This window comes from Mobula birostris, chromosome 3, assembly GCF_030028105.1.
Source record: "Mobula birostris isolate sMobBir1 chromosome 3, sMobBir1.hap1, whole genome shotgun sequence".
Taxonomy (NCBI): Eukaryota; Metazoa; Chordata; class Chondrichthyes; order Myliobatiformes; family Myliobatidae; genus Mobula; species Mobula birostris.
Window position 1 is genome coordinate 187,245,821 of NC_092372.1, and position 23,839 is coordinate 187,269,659.

At 42.9% G+C, this 23,839-nt stretch overlaps 1 protein-coding gene across 5 annotated transcripts in view; it reads right to left on the reverse strand.

Moving 5' to 3' along the window:
* Nucleotides 1-23,839, reverse strand: part of LOC140195486 (rho GTPase-activating protein 21-like) — a 348,737-nt gene that overhangs the window by 94,743 nt on the left and 230,155 nt on the right. For all 5 annotated transcript variants that reach the window (XM_072253856.1, XM_072253852.1, XM_072253850.1 and 2 more), the window contains one exon: nt 12,079-12,171. In XM_072253856.1, coding sequence (XP_072109957.1) covers nt 12,079-12,171 — 93 coding nt within the window. The remainder of the gene's footprint in view (nt 1-12,078; nt 12,172-23,839) is intronic.

Genomic DNA, 23,839 nt, shown 5'->3' on the forward strand with positions numbered 1-23,839 from the left:
TTTAAGATTTTTAATGTCATTTCTAGTACACGTGTAATAGAGAATAAAGTAATTGTTACTCCCGCGCTGATGCAGCAGAAAAGTAATACAAAAGATAAGCAACACAATAAATATAAACACATAAGACAGCTTATATACATAGACTGATTGTATGTCCATAAAGTGATGCTAGGCACAGGAGTATCTATAAACAAAGTGACTGACAGGAAATGATAAAGTAGTGGTAGTTAGGAGTGTGGAGGGGTGGATTAGTGGGTGGAGATGTTGATCAGCCTTACTGCTTGGAGAAAGTAAATATTTTTGAGTCTGGTGGTCCTGGCGTGAATGCTATGTAGCGTTTTCCCTGATGGGAGCTGGACGAACAGTGCGTGGAACCCTTCATGATGTTACTGGCCCTTTTCAGGCACATTTCTGTATACATGTCCCTGATGGAGAGTAGGCTGGTACCAGTGGTGTGCTGGGTAGTTTTGACTACCCATAGTAGAGCCTTCCTGTCCGTTGCAGTACAAGTGTAAAGCATTGTAACCGGGAGGTCAAATATAAGAGTATAGTATTAAGTGGTATTAAGTGGCAGGACAATTAGGAAACATTGACTACAGATGGATCTTGGGACATAAATCCATACTTCCAGAATGTGGCAACAAGTGGATCGGGTAACAAAGGTAACATAAAGCATACTTGTCTTCATCTGTCAGGGTGCGGAATAGAAAAGTCAGGAAGTCAGAATGCAGCTGTATAAAACTTGGCTAGCCACATCTGGAATAAGTCACTATATTATAGGAAGAATGTGCTGCAAATGAGGTTCTTGAGGAATATTACCTGGATTAGAGAGTATTTGCTGTAGGGAGAGTTTGCACAAATTTGGATTGCATTCTCTGGACTGTCTGAGGCTGAGGAGTGACAAGATTACAAAAGGCATGGCCAGGATAGATAGTCAGAGACTGCTTCCAAGGATGGGAATATCAAATACCAGGAGGCATAGCTTTAAGATGAGAGTTAAGCAGTTTTACTAACCAAATCTTTTGTAAAACAAAAAATGGTAGGTGTCTGGATCACGCTGCCAGAGAAGGTGGTGGATGTGGATAAAATAGCAATGCTTATGTGACATTTAGACAAGTGCACGTACAGGCAAGGCAGAAAACTGAGGGACATGGACCATGGGCAGGCAACAGGATTAACTGAAATTAGCTTTTTCCTGGCCTGCATTATTCTATGTTCTACAGGAAGAAGAGATTTCAGCTACTATTCTTCAGTGATGAGAAGTCTTTTATATAGATCGTTTTCCTGCCTGCACCTCCTCAAATATCACCAATGAGGTTGGTGATATTTAACAAAACTATCATTAGAAAGCATGTATTTCTGTGGAGAGATTCTTAATGTACTATGAAATTTAAAACATACAGTGGTGCTAGGAAGTTTGTGAACCCTGTAGAATTTTCCCCATTTCTGCATAAATATGGAGGGATCTTCGCACGTCCTAAAACTAGACAAAGAGAACCCAATTAAATAAATAACTCAAAAACCATTATACTTGTTCATTAATACACAGAGAAAAATATCCAATATTACATGCATTTGTGGAAAAAGAATGTGAACTTTCAGGGTACTGCCTTCTACAAAGCTACTTGGAATTATATGTTCCAATCAATGAGATGAGATTGGAGGTATAGGTTGTACCTCTTGTAGAGGCAAGAGGTATCCTGCCCTATAAAGAAAAGACACACAAAGACAGGTTACTGACAGAGCCTGCTCTTCTCAAGAAAGATCTGTTTATGTGCATCATGCCTCAATCAAAGCAACTTTCAGAGGACCTTCAAAGAAGAATTGTAGGGTTGCACGAAGCTGGAAAAGGCAACAAAAGCATTTCTAAAGACCTGAGTGGCTATAGTAAGAAAAATCATCTACATATGGAGAAAACTCAGTAATGTTGCTACTCTCCCTAGGAGTAAGATAACCTGCAAAGGTCACACCATAATGTGTAATGCTGAAGGAGGTGAAAAAGAACCCGAGGGTAACAGCAAATGACCTGCAGACATCTACAGAACTTGCTAAAGCCTCTGTTCATGAGTCCACAATAAGAAAAACACTGAACAAAAATGGTGTTCATGGAAGGACACCAAAGAAGAAACCACCACTCTCCAAAAAAAAAAAAAAAAAAAATAAATTACTGCATGTCTCAAATTTGCAAAAGACCTCCTGGATGTTCCACAATGCTTCAGGGACAGATGAGCCAAAAGCTGAACTTTTACTTTTTGGCAGAAATGCACACTGCTGTGTCTGGAAGAAAAAGGGCACTGCACTGCACAGCACACCAACACCAAAACCTGAAGCATGGTGGAAGGAGCACATGGATTGGGGCTGTTCTGCTGCCTCAGGGCCTGGACAGTTTGCAATCGTTGACCATAAGACCATAAGGCATAGGAGCAGAATTACGCCATCTCCAATGCCAGTGCACCTTTTCTAAGATGAGGGGCCCAAAACTGTTCACAGTCCTCAAGGTGAGACCTCACCAGTGCCTTATAAAGCCTCAGCATCACATCCTCGCTCTTGTATTGTAGACCTCTTGAAATGAATGCTAACATAGCATTTGCCTTCCGCACCACCGACTTCAGAGTGTTCTGCACAAGGACTCCCAAGTACCTCTGCATCTCAGATTCCTGGATTTTCTCCCATTTAAAAAAAATAGTCTGCACACTTATTTCTACTACCAAATTGCATGACCATGCATTTTCCAACATTGTATTTCATTTGCCACTTTCTTGCCCATTCTCCTAATCTGTCTAAGTCCTTCTGCATCCTACCTGTTTCCTCAACACTACCTGCCCCTCCACCAATCTTGGTATCATCTGCAAACTTGGTAACAAAGCCATCCATTCAATCATCTAAATCATTTATATACAGCATAAAAAAAAAGTGGTCCCAACACCAAACCCTGTGGACCACCACAAGTCACTGGCAGCAAACCAGAAAAGGCTCCTTTTATTTCCACTCGCTACCTCCTACCAATCAGCCAATGCTCTAACCAAGTTAGTGACTTTCCTGTAATACTATGAGCTCTTAACTTGGTAAGCAGCCTCATGTGTGGCACCTTGTCAAAAGATTTCTCAAAATCCAAATATACAACGTCCACTGCATCCCCTTTACCTATTCTAATTGTAATCTCCTCAAAGAATTCCAACAGGTTCATCAGGCAGGATTTCCCCTGAAGGAAACCATACTGACTTTGTACTATCTTGTCCTGCGTTACCAAGTACTCCATCACCTCATCCTTAACAATTGATTCTAACATCTTCCCAACCACTGAGGTCAGGCTAACTGGTCTATAATTTCCTTTCTGCGGCCTTCCTCCTTTCTTAAAGAGTGGAGTAACATTTGCATTTTTCCAGTCCTCTAGCATCATGCCATAATCTCTAACGCTACTCTTTCAGAACCCTAGGATGCAGTTCCTCTGGTCAAGTCAAGTCACACTTTATCCTCATTTCGACCATAACTGCTGGTACAGTACACAGTAAAAATGAGACAACGTTTTTCAGGACCATGGTGCTACAAGAACAATACAAAAACTACACTGAACTACGTATAAAACAACACAAAACTACACTAGACTACAGACCTACCCAGAACTGCATCAAGTGCACAAAACAGTGCAGGCATTACAATAAATAATAAACAAGACAATATGCACAGTAGAGGGAAGTAGGTTTATAATTATAAATAAATAGAGGTGTCAGTCCAGGCTCTGGGTATCGAGGAGTCTGATGACTTTGGGGAAGAAACTGTTACATAGTCTGGTCGTGACAGCCCGAATGCTTCGGTGCCTTTTGCCAGATGGCAGGAGGGAGAAGAGTTTGTATGAGGGGTGTGTGGGGTCCTTCATAATGCTGTTTGCTTTACGGATGCAGCGTGTGGTGTAAATGTCTCTAATGGCGGGAAGAAAGACCCCGATGATCTTCTCAGCTGACCTCACTATCCTCTGATGGACCTTCCTCAGCCTTCACAGAAAGTAGAGACACTGCTGGGCTTTCTTTGCTATGGAGCTTGTGTTGATGGACCAGGTAAGATTCTTCGCCAGGTGAACACCAAGAAATTTGGCGCTCTTAACGATCTCTACGGAGGAGTTGCCAATGTTCAGCAGAGAGTGGTTGTTCCGCGTCCTCCTGAAGTCAACAACCATCTCTTTTGTTTTGTTCACATTCAGAGACAGGTTGTTCGTTAGCCGCTGCACCTCCTCTCTGTATGCTGACTCATTGTTCTTGCTGATGAGACCCACCACGGTCATGTCATCAGCGAACTTGATTATGTGGTTCGAGCTGTGTGTTGCAGCACAGTCGTGGATCAGCAGAGTGAACAGCAGTGGACTGAGCACATAGCCCTGGGAGGCCCCCGTGCTCAGTGTGATGGTGTTGGAGATGCTGCTTCCAATCGGGACTGACTGAGGTCTCCCAGTCAGGAAGTCTAAGATCCAGTTGCAGAGGGAGGTGTTCAGGCCCAGTAGGCTCAGCTTTCCCATTAGTTTCTGAGGAATGATTGTGTTGAATGCTGAACTGAAGTCTATGAACAGCATTCGAACATACGTGTCTCTTTTGTCCAGGTGGAAAGTGATGGCAATAGCGTCATCTTTTGAACGGTTGGGACAGTACGCAAACTGCAGGGGTCCAGTGAGGGGGGCAACAGGGTCTTGATGTGCCTCATGACGAGCATCTCGAAGCACATCATGATGATGGATGTGAGTGCAATGGGACAGCAGTTGTTGAGGCAGGACACTGAAGACTTCTTTGGCACGGGGATGAAGGTGGCTGCCTTGAAACACGTAGGAACGACGGCGCTGCTCAGGAAGATGTTAAAGATGTCAGTGAGAATCTCAGCTAGCTGGTCTGCACATCCTCTAAGCACTCTGTCAGGAATATTGTCTGGTCCAGCAGCCTTCCGTAGGTTGACCCTGCACAGGGTTCTCCTCACATCGGCAACCGTAAGACACAGCACCTGGTCATTTGGAGGAGGGGTGGTCTTCCTCGCCACCACGTCATTTTCTGCCTCAAAACGAGCGTAGAAGTTATTCGATGCATCTGGGAGGGAGGCATCACCAGCACAGGCAGGTGGTGATGTCCTGAATGCCCTTCCACATGCGCCGCGTGTCGCCGCTGTCCTGAAAGTGGCTGTGGACTCGCTGGGCGTGTGCATGCTTTGCCTCCCTGATGGCCCGGGACAGTTTGGCCCTCGCTGTTGTTAGGGCTGCCTTGTCGCCTGCTCTGAAGGCGGATTCACAGGTCCTCAGCAGTGCACGCACCTCTGTGGTCATCCATGGCTTCTGGTTAGCGCGTGTAGTGATGGTCTTGGCCACGGTGACATCATCCATGCACTTGCTAGTCACTGATGCCGTGTATTCCTCTAAGTTGGTGGAGTCACCATCGGTTGCCGCCTCCCTGAACATGTGCCAGTCAGTGTGCTCAAAGCAGTCTTGAAGAACAGAGGTGGCTCCTGCTGGCCAGGTTTTCACCTGCTTCTGAACTGGTCTGAAGTGCCTGACGAGTGGTCTATATGCTGGGATTAGCATAACAGAGGTGTGGTCTGAGTAACCAAGGTGGGGGTGTGGCTCTGCCCAGTACGCATCGGGGATGTTTGTGTAAACAAGGTCCAACGCGTTCGCCCCTCTCACTGCAAAGTCCACATACTGATGGAATTTGGGGAGCACTGACTTAAGGTTCGCGTGGTTAAAATCACCGGCGACAATAAAGGGTGTGCGTTCTGCAGTTCACTAATAGCCCCATACAGTTCACAGAAAGCCTCCTTAGCATTAGCACTGGGGGGAATGTAGACACCGACTATAAGGACAGTGGTGATTTCCCATGGTAAATAAAATGGTCTGCACCTAACAGTCACAAACTCCACTAGCGATGAGCAGTATCTGGAAACCAGCACAGAGTTCTTGAACCATTCCATATTGATGTAAACACACAAGCCACCACCGCGAGTCTTATTGGACAGAGCTGCATCTCTGTCTGCTCGAAACAAGACGAGCCCGTCCAGCTGAATGGCGGCGTCCGGGATTCCATCAGAGAGCCACGTTTCTGTGAAAACGTATGCACAGCAGACTCTGTACTCCCACCAAGTATTTCGTTGGAGTCAGATGTAGTCCAATTGATTGTCCAGGGAGCAGACACTGGAGAGCAGAATGGATGGGAGAGCCAGTCGGTTAGGGTTTGCTTTTTGCCTGGCACGGACTCCTGCCCGCTTGCCTCACTTCCATTTCCTCACACACTGCTTACAACGTCTCCACCTTCGGCATCAGGCGACTCCGAGGACTATAGGCCCGATCCCCTCAGCAAGCCAAGGTCCGGGTGACTTATGTACCTATAGGTCTTTCACCTTTTTGAGCACATTCTCTCTTATAACAGTAACTATACTCACTTCTCTTCCTTCACACACTACAACATCCGGCATACTGCTAATGTCTTCCACAGTGAATACTCATTTAGTTCATCAGACATCTCCTGGACCCCCGTTATTATTTCTCCTGCCTCATTTTCTATCGATCCAACATCCACTCTCATCTTTCTTTTATTTTTAACGTACGTTTGTACTTGAAAAAAAACTTTTACTATCCACTTTGATATTATTTGCCAGCTTGCTTTCATGTTTCATCTTTGTTTTTTTAGTTGCTCTCTGTAAGTTTTTAAAAACTTCCCAATCCTCTATCTATACATTACTAAAATTCTCCTTCTGTTTATCTGTTTGTTGGTTTGTCTGTTTGGCCCTCAAATTAACCTAAACGGTGCATTACAGCGGCACTTCTTTTGACTAAATGGACTTACAATGCACTAACTTACTGAATGCATGCAAAGGTCAGGGTTATATTCATATACAACTGCTCACTCATTAACAAGCCTCGCTTTCCACACCCAATTCCAGCTTTCATGGAAACCGAGACTCGACCCCACGACGCGTGCGCGTGGCCAGCCTCAGCAGCTCCTCACAATGCTCACAGCAGCGACACCAACCACAGCAAAAGGGCAGGGCAGCTCTATTTCGAGCGGTCACATTCTGCTAATCAGCATCAGCATGTTCAGGATTGGGACAGATCAAACTGTGACCCCATCAATAAGAGGTAATTAAATCTTATTGTAATGAAGTACTTCGAAACACCCATCAAACCCTTTGCTGCAGTCAAAGGACAGCGGTGACTATATCACGTCCATTTAGGAGAGCGCCAACCATATCATCAAGAGAAATCAGCATCCTGGAGGCTTTGGTGTTACTGTTCCGTATCTTCTATCCAGCATTAAGATGAAAAAATATGGTCAGCCTAATTATGCCGCGTGGAAAGAGAAGGAGGACATTATGGTCAAGAGATTATGCCAAACGTTGTCGGGAAGCGGCAAAGAGAGGGAGAGAACAAGAATCGGATGAGGTCAGGGCCGCACGACTCCAGGATTAAAGAGTCAGGACAAAAAAGATGAGAGAAGAAGAGACAGAGGAGGAGAGGATGGCACACCTCCAAAATGACAATAGGCATAGAACCACTTTAACGGACTTCATGGATCTTTGCGCTCGTGATCCATTTGCAAGAACCCTGTACCATATGGATATTCCCAGATTCTACACTTGGACTAATAAGAGATGGGAAAGAAGGAGAATGGGGAACCAAGTGGAGGAGTACTCTGGAATTTTTGAAGCAAATGTTCTGGGTTGAGTGTATACCATTTCTCCACGAAGTGGTGACCTCTACTATTTGAGACTCCTTCTTCATCACGCAAAGGGACCAGTGTTTTTCCAATCATTGAAAACACATGATGGAGATATCCTTCCATCATTCAAAGACATCTGCAGAGAGAGAGGACTGTTGCAAGCTGACGATCATTAGCAGCAAACTATGGAAGAAGCAGAGAGAACAAGAATGCCCAGATCAATGAGAGATTTGTTTGTCGTCTTGCTAACAAACACTGAAATCAACAATCCGTCGCAATTATGCAACCGGTTCGAGAATGCAATGTCTGAAGATTTCTTACAAATGGAGAGGAGAACTATCAATGATCCTAACATCATGATCGATGAGAGGCATCATGGACAAGCTCTTCTGTATTCCCAAGAGAAACTTGAGAACTTGGGCAAAACACGAAGAATATAACTTGCCAACACCAAGAAAGGGTACAATTACTCAAAGTGCTGGCAATCTGGAATTATTGCGTGAACTGCAATACAACAGAGACAAACAGCAGGAATTAGTTTCACAGAAGGAGCCCCTATTGAATAATGAGCAAAGAGAAGTATATGAATATTTGTGCCACTGCTTGGAAAGGAATCTCTCTTCAATGATTTTCATTGATGCACCAGGAGGGACAGGCAATACCTTTATCATCAACTTGATCCGCGCTAAAGTTAAGGGAGATGGAGGTGTTGCTGTTGCTGTGCATCATCCGGTACTGCAGCAACATTGATGCCTGGTGGTAGGACAGCGCATTCAAGATTCTAGGTACCCCTCAAAGTCAATGATGATGCCCTTTGTAACAGCGATAAAAACATCAATACTGCAAATTTACTCCGAAATGCGAGGCTTATTGTCCGGGACGGGTGCCCCATGATTAGGAGGGAGAGCTTCGAAGCTGTGGATCAGACTCTTCATGATGTATGCGGCAAGAAGGAGGCTCTCGGGGGTATTTTAACCATTTGTTGTGGCAATTTCCATCAACTTCTAGCAGTTGTGAAACGAGGAAATGACGCTGATGTGGAAAATTCATGCATAAAAAAATGTTACTTCTGGAGAAGCTTCAACAAGTTTCAACTGAAGAGAAACATGCAATTGAGTGAGGGAGAAGGACGATATTCTGAGTTCTTATTGGATGTTGGAGAAGACAAGATTGAGAAAAATGAAAATGATGAAATCGAATTACCTGAAGATACGATTCTGTCAGCAAAAACTATGAAAGAATGTATTGATTTCATCTACCTGACATTCGACAATCCTGCAGAACTGTTCTCGAGGAATTCTATCTTGGTTCCTCTCAATGAAATGATGTGAAAAATAAACTTCACATGCATTAGGAGCTTCCCTGGAATCATGAAAGAATACTGTTCCTTCAATGCCGTAAGTGAAGGAGCTAACGCCACTCATTTTCCAACAGAATTCCTTGATTCGGTCAAACTCTCTGGATTGCCACCACATAAACTGGAATGGAAGAGGGGATCTCCCATCATTTCAATGAGGAACTTAGATCCACCAAGGCTTTATAATGGGACGCAAATGATGGTGGCAGAACTGCACAACAATCTCATCGTAGCAAAGATAAACATTGGTGCATTCAAAAATGACATTGTCATGATCCCAAGAAGTACTCTCAGTTTATCAAAAGGGGACGATGTCCCTCTTCAGCAGGGTCAGTTCCCGATACAGTCATGTTTTGCTATGACTATACATAAGGCGCAAGGCTCAACCATGGAGAATATGTTGATTTTATCTGGAGAAACCGGTATTCCAGCATGGTCAGCTGTAAGTGGCTTTAAGCTGGGGAGAAAGAAATGAAAACGTTAGAGTATTCTTGAAGGGTGGCAGATCAACCAGAAATGTTGACATCAAAAGTGTCCTGTATCTGTCGATACGCATTTTTCTTCTTTAATTTCCAAAGCAAAGCGATAGCAACAGCATTCAGGGAAATTTAATGTTCATTCTGGTCACATCAGACTACCTTTCTCTCAAAGGGTGCTCCAACGGGTCACCTGGTTGTCTAGTCTACCCACTAATTGTATGCCCTTCCTTCCTTTTGCTTTAACAATAGCTTTGACTTCCCTTGTCAGCCATGGTTGTACTATTTTACCATTTGAGTACTTCTTCATTTTTGGAATACACATGTCCTGCACCTTCCTAATTTTTCCCAGAACGCACGCCATTGCTGCTCTGCTGACATCCCTGCCAGCAGCTCCTTCCAATTTACTTTGGCCAACTCCTCTCTCATACTACTGGAATTTCCCTAATTCCACTGAAATATTGCTACATCAGACTTCACTTTCTCCCTATTAAATTTCAAGTTGAACACAATCACTAAGGGTTCTTTTACCTTAAGCTCCTTAATTGCCTCTGGTTCATTACATAACACCCAATCTAGTGTAGCTGATCCCCCAAGTAGGCTTAGCAACAAACTGCTCTAAAAAGCTATCTCTTAGGCATTCAACAAACTCACTCTCCTGAGATCCATTACCAAGCTGATTTTCCCAATCAGCCTGCATGATAAAATCTCCCATGACTACCATAACATTACCATTTTGACTCGCCTTTTCTATTTCCTGTTGTAACCTGTGGTCCACCTCCCAGCCACTGTTAGGAGACCTGTATATAACTGCCATCAGGGTCCTTTTACCTTTGCAGTTTCTTAACTCAACCCACAAGGATTCAACACCTTCCAATCTTATGTCAAATCTTTCTACTGATTTGATGCCATTCTTTACCAGTAGAGCCACACTAACCCCTCTGCCTACCTTCCTATCCCTCTGATACAACATGTAACCTTGGACATTCAGCTCCCAGTTACAACTATCCTTCAGCCACGATTCAGTGATGGCCACATCATACCTGGCAATCTGTAATATTGCAACAGGATCTTATTTCTCATATACTACATGCATTTAGATACAACACCTTGAGTACCACATTTGCTATCCTTTCTGACTCTGCATCCCTAATGATTTGATACTCAGCCTGTTGGCTGCAACTAAGTCCGATCACCTGCCTGCCCTTCCTGACAATTTGACTGCACGCTATCTTTACTTTTTTACCATCCGTCCTTTCCTGAGTCCCTTCACTCCAGTTTCCAACCCCTGTCAAGTTAATTTAAACCTTCCCTAAAAGCTCTGATAAACCTGCCCATGAGAATATTGGTCCCCCTCAGGTTCAGGTGCAACCCATCACTTTTGAACAGGTCATACCAATCATACCCCCCCCAATGATCTATGAATTTGAAGCCCTGCCCTCTGCACCAGCTTCTCAGCCATGCATTTATCTGCCAAATCATCCTGTTTCTACCCTCACTGGCGCATAGCACAGGCTGCAATCCAGAAATTACTACCCAGGAGGTCCTGCTTCTCAGCTTTCTACCTAGGTCTCTAAATTCTCTTTTCAGGACCTCATTGCTTTTCCTTCCTACGTCATTGGTACCAATATGTACCAAAACAAATCTGGCTGCTCCCCCTCCCTCTCCAAAATGTTGTGGATGTGATCTGAGATATCCCTGACCCTGGCACTTGGGAGGCAACATACCATCTGGGTGTCCTGTTCGGGTCTACAGAATCACCCCTCACTAACGAATCCTCTATCACTACCACTCCCTTCTTCTCTCTCTTTCCATTCTGCACCACGGACCCATGCTCAGTGCCTGCAACCCGGTTGCCATGGCATTGTCCCAGGAGGTCATCCCCAACAAAAAGGAACAATGAATTCAAAATTGTATCAAGACTTTTTAAAAGGAGAACGGCAGGGTAAGCAGTCCATCACCTCAACCCTAACACAAGACAATGATCCGAAAAAGTAAATCAACAATAGAATGGTTTGTGTTTTGGAATGGTCAAGTCAAACTCCTGACCTTACTCTTATAGAAATGTTGTGGAAGAACCTGAAGCAAATAGTTCATGCATGAAAGCCCACCAACATCCCGGAGTTGAAGCAGTTTTGAGAGGAAGAATGGCCTAAAATTCCTCCAAGCCAATGTGCGGGACTGATCAAAGGTTATCGGAAACATTTTGTTGAAGTTATTGCTGTACAAGGGGTCACACCTGTAACTGAAAGCAATCGTTCATATACTTTCTCCAACAATACATGTAATACTGCATCATTTTCTCAATAAATAAATGAACAAGTATAATTTTTTGTGTTATTAATTTAATTGAGTTTTCTTTATTTAGTTTTAGGACTGGCTAGTGGAAATTATGAAAGAGTGCAGAAATTACAGGTTTCACAAACTTACTAGCACCACGGTACTGTAAATGTAAACATGACTTCAATATTCACTTGACATAATGTATTTTTAAAAAAGTCAACGCAAAATACGTAACAGTGAAGTCTAAATAATACAAGTCAAATAATCAAACTGGTACCTGTACATAACCCAGCTCCATGTGCTGGTCCACCTTCCTTAACCTGCTTCACAAAGATGGTGTCCATTGGCTCCAGTTTGCCTCTGGTTTGTGCTGTAAAATGCAAGCAGATTTTGTGAATTAATTCAAAATGGTAAAATGCTTCATATTTAATCCTGTTATGATGGTTAACTCCAATTTCATTTTTGTATGAGTAGAGGATGTTGGCAACTTATAGGAGGTTATAGAAATTGAGTTCAAAAAGCATCCAGGAACACAGCCTGCAAACTATTCATCAAGATCTTGGCTAATGTTCTAATCCACTGTGTTTTCCGGCACTCTGCCCATATCTTTTAAAATCCCTTAATATTCAGAAATCTATCAATATCTGCTTTGAGTAAACTCAATGGCCAGGAATTTGCAGCCTTCTGCGGTAGCAAATTCCAAAGATTCACTATCCTTTATAAGAGGTAATTACTTTTCATCTTGGCAGGAAATAACCTTCCCTTTATTCTTAAACCATTCAAGAATGCTGTATATTTTAATATGATCTCTTATTATTTTAGACGTTGGAGAGTACAGGCCCTGTTAAAACATTACTCCTCATACCGCAAGCACTATCTCTGGAATTGGTCTAGTAGATCCTCAGTGCACTTTCACTATGGCAAATACATCTTTTCTCAGGTTAAGAAACTAAAACTCAACTTATTCCTATCTTCTGCATTGCAATCCTATTATATTATTAAATCCATACTATTTAATTGTTTGCTCTTCTACTGCATTTGAGTATTAGTTTTCAGCAACTCGAGTATCCAAGCACCCTGAGAGTCCATTGAACAACAACTTATCATCATTTAAGAATAACTTATTTTTTGTATTTCAAAACAGACAATGCACATTTTAAAAAAAATTATATTTCACCTACCATGATTTGCCCACTCATATAGCTTGGTTATACCTCTTGAAATCTCAGTACTACCTCCTCCCTCCTAACAGCCCCACCAAGTTTACTTTGCAACCCTCAGCATTTAAGCAGAATTTAAATATATTTTAATTATACATTTAATTTGTAAATATACTCCAATCTTTTTAAATTACTATTATCAAAGACACCTCAATGTAGTTGTAGTATGGAGTACTTCTCTGGTTCATCTACTCAAAGAAAAAGGGCTGCTATAAGGACTTTGTAGTACAGCTGTGACAGCAAATCTAGAGCTCAATTTGTCCCAAAGAGCCAGGAAAGTTTAATAAAACAGTGGGAATTATGCAGAGGGGCATAAGCGAAACAAATATGATCCAAATAACAATTTTTATCACTTACATACATTGCAGAACACTTAAAATTACAAAAACAAGTCTGGTTGAAATAAGTGAACTGAATGTCCAAGTGTTTCAACCACCACAGAAATAATCAGCAATATTTCACTGTCAGTTACAAATTGCTATTGAAAACAAAGACCAGAAATAGGATTTAAAGCAGTCACTATTAGAAGAAAGGCTACAGAATTTCCTCTAAGGTCAAGATTCCATTAAACAATTTGACTGATATTTTTTGGCAGCACATCTGGGGAGGGGTTATGAGGAGGAGCTCTGAAGGATGAATAAAGTGAAAGGCTTGAAAATTTATTTGCTGGTGAAAAATAAAATGCAGGTAAAAAAAGTGGTGGCACAGCAGCATAGTGGTTAGCATAACGTTTTACAATACCAGCAGTCCGGATTCAATGCCTGCCGCTGTCTGTAAGAAGGTTGTAAGTTCTCCCCGTGACTGCGTGGGTTTCCTCCAAATGCTCTGATTTCCTCCCACAATCCAAAGACGTACCGGTTGGCAGGTTAATTGGTCATTGTAAATTGTCCCACGATTATGCTAGGGTTACGCCAGGGGTTGCTGGGCAGCATGGCTTGAAGGGCCTATTCAGTGCTGTATCTCAATAAGCAAATAATTTTCAAGAGTCAGAGCCAGGAAACCATAGGAATAAAAATGCTATCCGCAGCCTATTTTCAAGAAGGGAGTAATAAAGAGATGGTGGACCATCCAGCGATTATATACAAACTGAATATTTTGGGGGAATACTATACATAGCTTCTTAGCTTTTTAAAACTGACTGAGGATTTGCAATGAATGATAAAAGTAACAGAACAGCACCATACAGAAGATGTTATCCTTTACCTTAATTGATGCTTCACATATGGCAATAAAAATTGTTTCATTAAGCATGCATAGTTAGATACAAGAATTATTTCCTGTTATTATAAGACATTTGAGCAGAATTAGGTCATTTGGCCTATTGAATGTGCTCTGTCAGTTAATCAGAGCTGATTTATTATCCCTCTCAACCCAAATCTCCTAATTTCTTTCTGTAAGTTGAATTCTGTTCAAAACTATCTCTAGACTGAATCTCACTAGCTTGAGCTCACTACCTGAGATCACCACCCAGGTAAGCTCTTTTTTGCCAGGTTTAGATGCATACAGCCTATTCTGTTAACTGAAGCTTCATGTACAAAAAAACATAAGTTGAGTGAGACTGGACTTGCTCGAACACACTGTGGAAGTCCCCTTCACAATAGCTCCTGGATAAATTACAGGAAAGTTATTTGCTTCACAAAGTTTTTTTCTTTTTGAGAGAACTTGTTTACACATGTAACTTTAGGTTACATTTTGAAAAGTGGTAGAATTAAACTCCAATAGTATTTCGTTGAATAACAAAATAAAAGAACTAAAGCAACATAACTAACTTCCTCATGTAACCACAGCCCTGACCACAGTGAACTCCACATCGGAGGGTCAGCTCCAAGCTGACTAAAATAATAGAGAATATCGGCAAAATAGAACTCGACTGGACTTCAGTAACTGCTTAAACTGCTAGATTTACACTGACTCTATCAGCAAGTTTTGGACTTCCACATTCTATAGCGCACGTGCCAAGGTTTTGTATAACTCATTTAAAATGAGCAATATCCAGACCATTTGATTTATGCACTGGCCATCAGGCATTAGTGTAGTCCATAATTCCTTACAGCTGCATCATCATTTCAATTTACAGTTGTCTTATTTGATTATTTCCTTTTACATACTTTCATTTCTATTCATTACTGACTCTTCCTTCTTCACTTTTGCCAGCTAACATTTCCTTCCTTCCCTCAACCACAATCTCAACAGATCTAAGGGCCTTCTGTACATTAAAAGTAGAACTATGCTCAATACCAGGCTAGTTAGCTCAATTGTTTAAAAAAAAACTGGACCACACTTAATTCAACATCTGAACCTTCACAGGAAACCGAGGCAAGTAGGTTACGTAGAATACAATAAAAGCACAAAATGCAAATACTTCAATTCAAATGGAAACCCTTTGACAAATACATCCCTCAGAATTACCATGACTGAGAAGATCTACAATGAGCACAAAGTGTATGATTTCAATCCAAAATAAAAATCGAGAATGCTCTCAACACTCAGTGGATCAGGTAGCACATATGGAAAGGGATAAAACTCTGTAGCTTTAAGTTCTAGAGAAGATGGGGCTACGGTCACCATGGGGATATGACACAGATAATCATCCAAAGGAGTGAGAATACAAAGTAACAATAAAAAGTAGTGAAATGTATGGCAGTAAGCAACGCACACAAAATGCTGGAGGAACTCAGCAGGCCAGGCAGCATCTATGGAAAAAAGCACAGTCACTGTTTTGGGCTGAAAGCCTTTGGCAGGACTGGAGTAAAAAAGCTGAGAAGTAGATTTGAAAGGTGGGGGCAGGGGAGAGAGAAATGCCACGCGATCGGTAAAACTTGGAGGGGGAGGGATGAAGCAAAGAGCTAGGAAGTTGATTGGTGAAAGAGACAGAGGCCATGGAAGAAAGAAGAAAGAGAAGTGGGGGGAAGGAGCACCAGACGGAGGCGGTGTGCGGGCAAGAAGACAACATGAGAGAGGGACAAGGGGTTGGGAAATGGTGAAGCTGGGGGTGGGGGGTGGAGGCATTACTGGAAGTTTGTGAAATCAATGTTCATGCCATCAGGTTGGAGGCTACCTTAACGGAATACAAGGTGTTGTTCCTCCAACCTGTGTGGCCTTATCCTGGCAGTGGAGGCCATGGATGGACATATCAAAATGGGAATGGGAAGTGAAATTAAAATGGATGGCCACTGGGAGATTGCACTTATTCTGGCAGACGGAGTGTAGATGCTTGGCGAAGCAGTCTCCTAATCTACATCGGGTCTTACCAATATACAGGGGGCCACACCGAGAGCACCAAACACAGTATATGATCCCAAAAGACTCACAGGTGAAGTGTCGCCTCATCATCTGGAAGGACTGTTTGGGGCGCTGAATAGTAGTGAGGATGGAGGTGTAGGGACAGGTGTAGCATTTGTTCTGCTTGTAAAGACAAGTGCCAGGAGGGAGGTCCTGGGTAAGGACGAATGGACAAGGGGGTCGCATAGGGATGGATCCCTGCAGAAAGCAGGAAGTAGAGGAGGAGGGAAAGCTGTGTTTGGTGGTGGGATCCAGTTGAAGGTGGCGGAAGATTCGGAGAATTATGTGCTGGATGCAGTGGCTGGTGGGGTGGTAGGTGAGGACAAGAAGAACCCTATCGCTGGTAGGGTGGCGGAACGATGGGTAAGAGCAGTCGTGCATGAGATGGAAGAGATGCGGTTGAAGGCAGTGTTGATGGTCCATTCGGCCCTGGAATTGATGTTGCTTGGCCTGCCAAGTTCCTCCAGCATTTTGTGTCTGTTGCTCGAATTTTCTTGTTTGTGCACAATAGCAAGATTTGCCCAGCAAGTCAGAATGTGGTAATGGAGTGAGAGCAATTGAGCCTATATCACACATTGATGAGATGAGGGAGGGATTACATTACCTCTTGATTGATCAGCATATTTGAATATCTGGCACCTGTCAAATGACATGTCAGTCACAAGCTTTCACTATTCTATTTATTGTAGCTGACAGATATAAAGGCTTTACTCCTCAGTTATGACAATACACTTTGAGTACAAACAAGAAAACAAGAAATTGAATTCTAAAGTATCTGGCTAATTCTGATTTAGCAGCAACACAAGGCCATGGACTAATAAAACACTTTATGGGAAGAAATTAAATGCTCTTACCCAATCTTGCCAATAGGTGACTCTAGTTCCACACTACATGGATGTTTCTTAATATCCTCGGGGTAAATAGAATATCCAATAAATAGTAAGTGTGCAGTTACGACTGGCTATACCTAGTATAATATAGTAGACCCACAAAACACTAAAACCTACACCAAAGCCTGTCTGAAGGCTTGTACAAAATTGTCCATATTAATTCTATGTTCAACTCTGAACTTCCTCTTCAGCAATGAAATTGCAATGCTGACCTTTCTCTGATCATCATCCAAAAAATATTATTCACAATTTATTGGTGTCATCAGAACACTACTCTAGTTACCATCTCTCATAGCCAACTGGTTTCTTTCTTATAAGCATTCTCAAACTATTCAGTCTTCAAATTTATAGCTTTCCAAAATGTTATCATTGAACAATGTTCTAAATAGAAGATATTCAAATCACTTTCCAACAAATATTTTGCCTTTTTTGTTAAATACACATTTAACAAAAATAGTTTTAGCATGCACACCTCAACATCAGTGCATACATGCAGTAATTGTGGTCACCACTATCTGTCAGTCATATCAAATGTTTCTTTCCTTCAATATTTACTGAAATTAAAACCATGTAAAATGTCTCTGAATGAAAGAAATTTTAAATTTAAATTGGACCTTTCTTTGAATTCAACCTATATTAAGCAGGTTGCTGCAATAATTGGACAATCCAAACATGATTATAAATGAGTGTCTGTCAAGAAATTGCTAAATAATCTGGAAGCAAGTGTTTCTACAATACTGATTAGCCATTCTCTCACAGTTGATGAGATCCATTAACAACTTCCACTTTCTGCCAGAGGAATGGCAGAAGTAGCTGACCTGGTTTAGTTCTTTTCCTTGGCCTTCACATGCTGCCAAAGGGACATCAGGCACTCAGTGTCATCCTAGATGCTCCTTCTCCATTTTGAGCTATCACCAGCCAAGAATTCCAATTGTAATTAGAGCCTTATTGCTGGGCATGTTGGCCAGGGATATGTCACTGATGTTGGTTCATATATTCTACCAGCAAATTTAAAGGATTTTGCATCTCTCCCTATCTCTCCCGCGCTCCAAGGTACTTGCTTAGGTAGCCCAGATCTCCGACACATATATGAAGAGAGGGTTTAGTTCTGGGCTTCCAGTCTTGATTTTATGACACATTTCCTCAAAGGCTGAATACAGTTTTGATTTTAGTCAGTAATGTTTGCCTTGACTGAAATGTGATTCCCAAAGTATGAAAACTGATCCATGCAGCATGCAGTTAAAGCAAGTAATTATGAAAACTATGGAAAAGTTATCCTGCAATGTATGAAAGATGAAAGTAAAGAAATTTGGGCGCAACTTGAGTAGTGCTGGTCAACCTCAACTGAAGTGCTGTGCAGTTTTGGTGTCCATATTTAAGGAAATACGGAAGGCGTTGGCGTGGAGGGCTATGAATGACATGAAAGAAATCTGGAAGTCGAACCTGACCAGAAGGCTTAAAAAGAGGATCTTCATAGCAGTCATAGAGTCAATTCTCACGTACGGATGCAAGACATGGACACTCACAAAGACGATGCGAAAGTCTCTAGATGGTTGCTATACATGAATGCTCCGGATGGCTCTTGACATGAGTTGGCAACAGCACATGACCAACGTTGAGCTCTATGACGACCTACCGATGCTCACCACTAAAATTGAGGCGAGAAGATTGCAACGAGTGCGGCACTGTTTACGCCACCCCGAGCTACCTGCCAGCCTAGTCATCATATGGGAGCCCAAGCATGGGAGGATGAACCCTGGGCGCCCTCCCAAGACTATTGTCAACACGCTCCTAGGAGACAGCAGCCCGGCTAATGTAGATGAACTGAACACACTGATGAGGGAGAGGGAGAATTGGAGAGTCCGTCATCGTGCCCGACGCCAGCCCCCAAGGCCTGAGTCGACGTAGTAGTAGTTGTTGTTTTGGAAGTACTGGAGAAGAGGCTTACCAGACTGATGCCTGGGATGAAAGGACTGGCATAAAGAAAGATCAAACAGCTTGGGCAAATGTGTGTATGAGTTGTAGAAATAGGACAGGTGATCTCATTGAAACATATATTGCTAGAAGGACAGTGACAAGGTAGGTTGTGAAGGATATTTCTCTAGTGGGGAATCCAAACTTAACAAAAAAGATGTTAGAGAGGGTGAATGGATTTTGAAGCACAGATCAATACCAAGTAAATAAATGAAAAGAAAGCATTCTATTGACCAGGGCAGTGGGGCATTTCTATTACAACTGGATGGGATGTGATGAGAATCATTTCTAAATCAGCCTCAATTTATTTATCATCGCAGAATTCCCCTATGTGCTTCTTTCTTTTAATTTTCAAAGACCTGACAAAATTCCAAATGAAAATCTATACTTTCAATTTATTCCATTTTTTATTCAGTAGTTAACCTAACTACAAGGATTCCAATTCTATACTTCCTAAAAAAATAGTATGGACACATTTTGGAAAACATAAATGGGGTCTATATTGGCTATGTTTTAATAAAGCCCAGGAGACAGACATTTGAAAGCCAGCCCCCAAATTTCCAGCGGCTAAATCTATTGCGAACTATCAAGAAATTAACGGTAAGCTTTGCAGTGTAAATACTGACATCTATTTCATCAATAAAATGACCTTTGGAAAATTATATCAGTAAAAAACAATTTTGGAATGAATGACCCAATTGGACAGAAAAACAACAAATAAGAATTTGTATCAACAAAGGTATATTTATATACATTGGGCAAGAAGAAAATGAATATAAATGATGCAATATACAGGTAACCACCTCCTCTCCCCCACCCCCCATTCCAGTAGTGGTGGTAGTGGGGATGGAGAATGGGGGGGGGGGGGTTGTTAAAGATTACATTCTTAAAAACTGCTTCACAATTTTCCACAATGCAAAGCTACATCATCTGTGCACGGTTGAAAAATGTGTGCTGAGAAAAGGTAAATTTTGTTTACTTTTCTTCCTTCCTCCAAATAAATTCCATGCAAACAAATTTTATTCCATATTTCATATTTAATGGAAGTTATTTGTGAATTCTGCATAGGTGAGTTTCTATAACCTGATCAGTCATAATGTGGGGTGTTGCTTGTGATAAAAGTTGGGTAGTAACTATAGTTTCATTACTTTCAGTTTGAACAATGTCTTTTCATTTGGTAAAATAAATGAAACCACTCCAAAATATATTAGAAACTTCTTGCAAGCTGGATAATTTACTTTATCACTGAATTGCTATATTATTTGTTTAGGTTATACCCAAACTCAAGCAGTCACCAGAGGGGAAAATTTTAAAATCAATTCATTCCTAAATTAAAATTAAAACAGCAATTGAAATGTGTATTCACTGCAGTTCAATCAGAAGTCAATTATTGCTCACGTTTTGAAGGACAAACTACAAAATTCCAAATTCAACATATTACTTCACCAGTGCCTATATTCTTTATTAATAAAGCCAGAATACGAGATAAAAAAAATAAATCTTTAAGTAGAATGTTCACTAAACTACTGCAGTGGTCAATTCCAAGATGCAAGTTTGAATGATCCAGAAATTGTAATATAATATTTGAATCAGCTGAGTTATTGTAGAAGATATGCATGTGTAATTTACATATCAAGTTATCCACATACACACAAATCATTTCAAAGGTAATCTTTTCAAACAAAAGACAGATAGAATAATTTAATAACCCTGTAGCAAAAACATGTACAGATAAGACAATTGTTATGCTTGAGGCAGTGCAATTTTAAGACCATTATTATCCAGACTACAAGATCAGCTTACAAACCAAAGAAAAATTATAAATACATCTACTTCATAGATTCAAAGGTCGAACTTGATGTCAATGTATACAATATATATCCTGAAATGCTTTTTCTTAGCAAATATCCACGAAAACAAGTACAGAATAAAAACATATCAAGGAAGTTCTTAATCTAACCAGATCAAGCCATATTCAAATTATTACTATAATTCTGCCTAAACATGGAAGATGAATAATCTCAAAAGGGCAGTTAATTTTCTATTCCATGCAGTACTTGCATACACTTGAACAAAGGAAATAACCTTTGTGATAAGGTGATTTCTTTTTCTTTCTTTTGTGAAAGTTTCTTGTACCTGTGAGAAGACGAAACAACCTACGTGAAGGGGACTTTAAAAAAAAATATTGTGGCAACCCACTTTCCAGCACACTTGAACTGGCTCACAAAACAGCGCGCGCCGGCAGAGAGGCCGGCCCCAAAAAGGGCACCAGGCTATCTTCACCAGCAGGGGGAGAAACCCGTGCGCGGGAAGGGTCTGCGAATATGCACTCCCCACAGCAGTCCCACTCAGGGAGGGCGGGAACGGGAAGGCTTTAAAGGAGGCCGCGAAGTTTCAGTAAACCTCTTTTTTCGCAACTACAACTCACTGACTACGTGTCGTTATTCTAGCGCTGTGTATAGCACACTGCTACATTTGGTGACCCCGACGGCCCAAACGATATTTGGACCAGAGATGACCGATGCCGCATCTGTTCATGCAGTTTCGTTAAAACTGCCAAGCTTCTGGATGCTGCGACCTCGCCTACGGTTCGAACAAGCAGAAGCCCAATTCCACATTCGGCAGATAACCTCGGATTCCACTCGTTACTACTACGTGGTGAGCTCCCTCGACCAGGAGACAGCTGCACAAGTTGAGGAGTTTATACAGTCGCCCCCGGAGGACGGTAAATACACAGCATTCAAAGCCCTGCTCATAAGGACTTTTGGGTTCTCACGGCGCGAGTGAGCTGCCCGCTTACTGCACCTGGATGGTTTGGGAGACAGGCCGCCGTCAGCATTAATGAACGAAATGCTGGTCCTGGCTGAAAGACACAAACCCTGCCTCATGTTTGAACAGGCGTTCCCAGAGCAACTGCCCGAGGACATATGCCTGCTGCTGGCCGACGCAGATTTCAGCAACCTCCGGAAGGTTGCGGCCCAGACAGATGTGCTGTGGAATGCCAAGAAGGAAAGAGGGGTGTCCGTCGCACATATCACCAAGCCGCATGCCCAACGGCAGACCAGACCAGGCCCAGCAGCATAGCCTATAAAACCCAGCGACGGGAGTGAGGAGCCCAACGAACAACGGTGCTTCTACAACCAGTGGTGGGGCACAGAGGCCCGCCGCTGTAGACCGCCCTGCAAATTTCCCGGGAAACGCCAGGGTCAGCTGCCGCTGATGGCTACGGAGGCTGGCCATCAGGACAGCCTCCTATATGTCCGGGACAAGCAGTCGGGACGCCACTTTTTGGTCGACACCGGAGCAGAGATCAGCATTTTACCTCCAACGAGGTACGACACCCATAACAGAGAACCGGGACCTACCCTGAGGGCTGCAAATGGCAGCACAATACGGACCTACGCCACCCGCACAGTGTGGCTACAGTTCAGCTCCAGCCGGTTCATGTGGGACTTCACACTGGCTGCCGTGGCCCAACCACTCCTGGGGGCAGATTTTCTGCAAGCTCACAACCTGCTGGTCGACGTGCAAGGGAAGCGACTAGTCCACGCCAAGACTTTTCAAACATTCTCCCTGGGTAAAGCCAAGTTGCCAGCCCCACACCTGGACTCCATCACGCTGTCCAACGACGAATTCACCAGGGTCCTGGCGGATTTCCCATCAGTTCTGACACCGCAGTTCACGGCAGCCATGCCCAGGCACGGAGTACAGCACGACATCCCGACCCAGGGACCACCCCTCCACGCCCGTGCTCGAAGGCTTCCGCCGGACAAGCTCCGACTGGCGAAGGAGGAGTTCAAGAAGATGGAGGAATTGGGGATCATACGACGGTCCGACAGCCCATGGGCTTCCCCCCTGCACATGGTGCCCAAGGCAACAGAACGGCTGGAGACCATGCGGCGACTATCGCAGGCTGAATGAGGCTACAATGCCAGAACGCTACCCTGTGCCGCACATTGCAGCAAACTTACACGGTGCAAGGATCTTTTCCAAGGTAAACCTCGTCCGGGGATACCATCAAATCCCGGTACATCCGGACGACATCCCCAAAACAGCACTCATCACCCCGTTCAGCCTTTTCAAATTTAAAGCCTTTTAAAGAATGCCGCACAGACGTTCCACCGGCAAATGGACGCAGTGGGACGCGACCTGGACTTTGCATTCATCTATTTGGACGACATCCTCATAGCCAGCAGTAGCCGTCTTTTTTTTTTTACAAAATTCTTTATTACAAATGTCGGTGCTATACAATATTTACAAACCCAGTGACCCCAGTGACTAACACATTTACTACACTACAAACAGACAATACATGTTAAACCAATATATTGCCATCCTCATCAATGATGGCATTTACACCCCGCGAAGCCCAACGGTCCCGGAACATCTCGACGGTCGCCGTGGACTGTGCGTATTCCTTTTCAATATTCACCCGGGCACGAACATACCCCCTAAACAATAGCCAGGCAGTCCGCCCGGGGAGAACCTCCTGCCACCCTTTTCCAGGAGCCACGGATGGCAATTTTCGCCAGCCCCAGGAGCAAGTTGACAAGGACATCCTCATCCCTCTGTGCCCCCCTCCTTACTGGATGACCATATATGAATAGGGTGGGACTGAAATGCAACCAGAAGGCGAGAAGCAGCCCACGCAAAAACGCGAAAAGGGGCTGCA